Source organism: Lampris incognitus, unplaced genomic scaffold (genome assembly GCF_029633865.1).
Source record: "Lampris incognitus isolate fLamInc1 unplaced genomic scaffold, fLamInc1.hap2 scaffold_479, whole genome shotgun sequence".
Classification (NCBI taxonomy): domain Eukaryota; kingdom Metazoa; phylum Chordata; class Actinopteri; order Lampriformes; family Lampridae; genus Lampris; species Lampris incognitus.
The window spans coordinates 23,841-29,840 of record NW_026611439.1 but is presented as its reverse complement, the minus strand read 5'-3'; the positions used below and the strand labels follow the sequence as shown (position 1 = coordinate 29,840).

Here is a 6,000-nt window from a genome sequence, read left to right as displayed (position 1 = left end):
TAGGCGGCCCTGCTTGTACTTACTCGACAATCATCTCGCAGCACTTAATTATGCAAGGTGTGCATCATCTGACAAAATTCATTGCTGATTGGTTGAATAACTACAAACCCGGTACCTATTCAGGTTGCAAAGAAAATATGCAGGATAGGGGGTCCTTGAGGACTGGGTTGAGGAAACACTGGACTAGACAGTGCCTCAGAGAAACAGGGCCAGGTTGAAAGTCTCTTTGTTTCCTCCAGTCGTCAGAAAGGAAGTCTGGCTGAAACAGGACATGGTTCATTAGCCGTCTTTGGTCTGGTGAAGAAGAAGAGGGAGAAACTCGGGGCTGTTGATGAGGCGGTGCTCCAGACGCCATGTGACTCGGCCTCGTCTCCGGAGCTGAAAGAGCGCTTCTGTGACTTTGTGAGACGTCATCAGAAACTGGGGACACTTGGCAAACAGGACACATCCTCGGTGTTGCTTCCTGCGTGTTGCTAGCAGTCACTTGTTAGAAAACGGTTCTAAACAGGAAATTCGTTTGCAGCCATTTCATGGTCAACAGGGCGCACGGTCGCCTCACAGCAAGAGGTTCTGGGTTCGAGCCCCGGGGTAGTCCAACCTTGGGGGTCGTCCTGGGTCGTCCCTCTGTGTGGAGTTTGCATGTTCTCCCCGTGTCTGCGTGGGTTTCCTCCCACAGTCCAAAGACATGTAGGTCAGGTGAATAGCTGCACTAAATTGTCCCTAGGTATGAATGTGTGTTGGCTCTGTGATGGCCTGGCGGCCTGTCCGGGGTGTATCCCCGCCTGCCGCCCGATGACTGCTGGGATAAGCCTCCAGCATCCCCGCGACCCTGAGAGCAGGACAAGTGGCTTGGATAGTAAATGGACGGATGATGTTCAACAAGTCCTTCCACGTGAGCACAGGCTGTCGCCAAAACGGTTTATACCGAAGGGCCCCAAACTTTAGACCTTTGTCTTTTTAACTTCTGCAGCAAATATCATGCAATCACTCACAACACTCACTCAAGTTCACCACACTCACGTGACCGCTCCTTAAATTCCTGCACTTTATCCAGGCAACTTCATTTACAGGCTGTGTGCAATATGGTGTACTACTGTGCAATGCTGCCCGCTTCGTGTCTCCTAGTGACTGGCCTACAGTACACCTCTATTCTGTTACACGTCCAACACTGCTCATACCCCCATCTGCACTCACATTTTTTACCCGTTAGACTTATCATATTCCGTTTGTGAATCTTAACCTTGCGCTTACCTTTCTATTGATTTAACTTCCATACCTTGTTGTGTCCAGTTTGTAGACGTGTAACTGAAACCAAGTTTTCTCCGTCTCATGAAAACGCGTTTTGTTGATTGTTCCGCCGTGAAAAAGATTCCGGCGTCAAAAAAGTGGTTCCGCACTACGTTCCCCCCGGTCATGCCCCACCCCCACCCCCCGTCATGCCCCTGTGCCCCCCGGAGGGGGGGGCCCACGCCACACACTTTGAGAAATGCTGCACGACCGGGTTTGTTGCTTAAAGGACACGTTTAACACTGCTGTTCAGTTGCCCCATAAGACACCACTGTGACGCCGAGTCCAGCGGTGGTCCTGTGCCCAAGATCTCCAAAAAGAAGCCGATGAGGAAAATGATACTATAACTGATACAAGTAATGCTAAAAACTGCCAAATATGACCCAAGCTGCAAAAAAAGAAGTTTCCTTATCGATTTGCTAAAACTTTTTGGATCTCTCTCGCTCTCTCTCTCGCTCTCTCTCTCTGATCCAGTTATGGGGACCATGTGCAGCATTTTAAGGTGTTGCAGGACCGCTCCAGTCAGTACTTTATTTGGGAGGAGGTCTTCTCCTCGCTAAACGAACTGGTAGAGTTTTACCACAGCAACAGCATCGCTAAAGAGAGGACCGTCTTCCTGAGAGACCCCGAGCACTTCGCCAGGGTAAGACTCGAACCACCTGTTTGTGCCGTTTCCATCACTTTCCTTCTCCCTCCTTTACTTACTTTTGTTTTTCCTTTTTCATACTCTTTATTCTCCTGAATCCTTTGTCTTTCTTTATGCTTTCTTTCCCTTTCTTTTTTTTTTGGGGGGGGGTTCCCCCTTTTTCTCACCAGTTGTACTATTACCCCACTCTTCCGAGCCGTCCTGGTCGCTGCTCCACCCCCTCTGCCGATCCGGGGAGGTGCTGCAGACTACCACATGCCTCCTCCCATACATGTGGGGTCACCAGCCGCTTCTTTTCACCTGACAGGGAGGAGTTTCACCAGGGGGATGTAGCGCGTGGGAGGATCACGCTATTCCCCCCAGTTCCCCCTCCCCCTCGAACAGGCGCCCCGACCGACCTGAGGAGGCGCTAGTGCAGCGACCAGGACACATACCCACATCCAGCTTCCCACCCACAGACACGGCAAATTGTGTCTGTAGGGACGCCCGACTAAGCTGGAGGTGAGATGGGGATTCGAACCGGCGATCTCCGTGTTGGTAGGCAATGGAATAGACCGCTACGCTACCGGGACGCCCCTTTCCTTCTTTATCTTATGCTCTTAATTTTCACTCTGACATCCATTATTGGCTGTAGATCTTCCTTTTTTCTCTACCTCCATATTCCTGTCTTGGCAAGTGTATTCCTCTCTCTCTCTCTCTCTTTCTCTCTTTCTCTCTCTCTCTCTCTCTCTCTCTCTCTCTCTCTCTCTCTCTCTCTCTCTCTCTCTCTCTCTCTCTCTCTCTCTCTCTCTCTCTCTCTCTCTCTCTCTCTCATTCTTTCTTGCCATGGACTCTGAATCGCCGCCTCCTTCCAGATCTGTTGCATAATGCCGAGTATTAACCTCATTTATGTTTAATCTCCTTTCCGTTCACACATCATTCGATTTCAAAACAGCTGTTCTTGTCATCGGTCGTTATCTCTTTATCTCCGTCTTCCTCCTCTCTGTCCCTCCTGAACCGCCCAGAGTCAGTCAGGTTTTCACATTAGAGGGATCATTCCTTTTCCATGGGTTTTACTGTGTCCTACTTACACAGAGTCAGACAATGTGGTGGATTCCTCTTTCACGTCCGTGTGTTCAGTTTGAAGGAACGCTGAGCGCTCAGTTTAGCCTAGTTTAGCTCAGTCTAGCCTAGCTTAGCTCAGTTTAGCCTAGTTTAGCTCAGTCTAGCCCAGTGGTTCTCAACCTTTTTGGGGTCCTGGACCCCCTGCGTATTTTTGATCTACCCTGAGGACCCCTCCACCTGATCTTGGGGGAGGAGGGTTGCAATTTGATAGAAACAGTAGAAGCTGCATTTTAAATTGCATTATAGCATTTATTCACTCTTTGGGGCAAAAATAAGAGCTTTCAGTTGTAACTTAGATATATGTAACAAAACAGAATATGTATTCAGTAACTTTCAGATATATGTAACAAAACAGAATATGTATTCAGTAACTTTCAGATATATGTAACAAAACAGAACATGTATTCAGTAACTTTTAACAATGCAAACGGGAGCGAGATCTCTTATTAAAATACAATAAATTACACTTGTGAAACAGATGTAATTAGAGAAAAAAGTCCTGTTACCCTTTATAGTTTAGGTAGATAAAGGTCTCAGTCACATTTGAGTAAAATAATCCTATTTCTATAAATGTCATAGGATCTTTTTTTAAAAGATATTTTATTTTCACGGACCCCTTGCAATTACACCACGGACCACTAGGGGTCCGCGGACCCCCGGTTGAGAAACACTGGTCTAGCCTAGCTTAGCTCAGCTTAGCCTAGTTTAGCTCAGTCTAGCCTAGCTTAGCTCAGTTCAGCCTAGCTTAGCTCAGTTCAACCTAGCTTAGCTCAGTTCAACCTAGCTTAGCTCAGCTTAGCCTAGCTTAGCTCAGTTTAGCCTAGCTTAGCTCTGTTGCTGAACGTCTTCCTGTGTTACTTCCGCCATAGAGGAAGACACATGCGTATTATGGAAAAATAGTTATAACAATAATCTAAATTTGTTCGTTCTTTATGTCCTTGTGAAAACATCTGTTGGCAAAAACCGTTAAGGTAATGAGTAAAAAGTATTCATGATCCGCTTCAGAGAAGTCCTGTACCCCTTCTTTTGTGGAGGACTTGCTAATGGTGCTGCTAGACATCCAGAAATTGAGCTAATGCTGCAGTCACATGGAATCCACTGAACAGCAAACCGGAAGTCATTATTGTGGACGAGAGCAGGATGGTAAAAACACCAGACGGTAAAGCCAACATTAAAATATTTAAACCTTTTGAGGGCGTCCGGGTAGCGTAGCGGTCTATTCCGTTGTCTACCAACATGGGGATCACCGGTTCGAATCCCCGCGTCACCTCCGGCTTGGTCGGGCGTCCCTACAGACACAATTGGCCGTGTCTGTGGGTAGGAAGCCGGATGTGGGTATGTGTCCTGGTTGCTGCACTAGCGCCTCCTCTGGTCGGTCGGGGCGCCTGTTCGGGTAGGAGGGGGACTAGCGTGATCCTCCCACGTGCCACATCCCCCTGGCGAAATTCCTCACTGTCAGGTGAAAAGAAGCGGCTGGCGACCCCACGTGTCGGAGGAGGCATGTGGTAGTCTGCAGCCCTCCCCGGATCGGCAGAGGGGGAGGAGCAGAGACCGGGACGGCTCGGATGAATGGGGTAATTGGCCAAGTACAATTAGGGAGGAAGGGGAGGGGAAGGGGGATCCAAAAACCGGATGTTATGTAGCACGTCACAAAAAAAGTAAAGATGGCGGATTAAATTTATACGTATATGAATTGACAGAATTAGTTTACAATTAAATAAAACAAACACAAAACACGTTTATATATTTTTTTTCCTGCAAACAACATCGCCATAGCAACCCATGTAGTTTTTTTTCCACCACCCCACCGTTCTGTTGAGTAGTTTGCGGGTTTTCCGGTTCCGTTCCGCCAACTGCTGTTTCCTGTCTCCCGGATCCCACGTGACCGCAGCCGAAGCAAGGCCAAACTTAAGTCACGTTTACTTGTACAGCCCAGAAAGACGAGGTGGTCCCGAAGGGATTTAAAATCAGTACAACAACATACGGCACCCTCCCTCCTTAGACCCTAGACCCAAATGAGGAAGACCTCCACAAGAGAAAAGCCTCCTCACAAAATGAGGCCTGAAATGCATGAGGGCGTCCTGTCAGAGAGCTGGTTTTGGTTTGATATCACACTTCCCATCACCAAACAGTTCAACGGGATGACCCCCGGCTGGATTCGTCAACGTGGTAGTTTTTGCACATGTAAGCAGACAGTATCTAGACAAAGCAAGAGAGGCAAGATGGAGATGGTTTGGACATGTGTGGAGGAGAGATGCTGGGTATACTGGGAGAAGGATGCTGAATATGGAGCTGCCAGGGAAGAGGAGAAGAGGAAGGCCAAAGAGGAGGTTTATGGATGTGGTGAGGGAGGACATGCAGGTGGCTGGTGTGACAGAGGAAGACGCAGAAGACGGGAAGAGATGGAAACGGATGATCCGCTGTGGCGCCCCCTAACGGGAGCAGCCGAAAGTAGTAGTAGTAGTAGTAGTAAGCAGATAGTATCTATATCACGGAGAAGTCCCTGTGATTATTGTGATGATAATATTTCCCATACGGCCCAGCACTATGCTGGCGGTGCATGTTGGGCCAACATTTCCCGATGGGCTTTATTTCACAGCGTTCAGCCTGTACGTCAAATTCCACAATCTTACTGCACAGAACTAAAAACAGCTTCAGATGGACAACACCGCCAGAGTCTTGAGTCCAACATGCCCACCTGTCAAAACAGGATCAAATTAACTTTGACCAAGTGTCCACAAAGTATTGGCAAGAGAAAAGATAAATTCTGGAGTCCCCGTGATGGAGTTATTATAGAAGTTGCCATGTTTTGCAGACAGGATTTACACCACCCAGACGCCCTGCACAGGGACTTTCTAACTGACCAAGGCCGTCATTCTTATTTCCATTTTCATTTGGTCACATAGGTAATATCGTGGTTCCAGGTCGATCGCTGGCTGGGGTCTTTCATGGTGCTGAACCAG

The 6,000-nt window shown here is 48.1% G+C and overlaps 1 protein-coding gene across 1 annotated transcript in view; it reads left to right on the top strand.

Annotated features, from left to right (window-relative positions):
- Nucleotides 1–239: 239 nt before the first annotated feature.
- LOC130133696 (GRB2-related adapter protein-like) overlaps nucleotides 240–6,000 on the top strand; it is a gene marked incomplete at its 5' end in the record, with an annotated part of 28,383 nt that continues 22,622 nt past the window's right edge. The window contains 3 exons of the mRNA XM_056302088.1: nucleotides 240–402; nucleotides 1,291–1,301; nucleotides 1,762–1,930. Coding sequence (XP_056158063.1) covers nucleotides 240–402; nucleotides 1,291–1,301; nucleotides 1,762–1,930 — 343 coding nt within the window. The remainder of the gene's footprint in view (nucleotides 403–1,290; nucleotides 1,302–1,761; nucleotides 1,931–6,000) is intronic.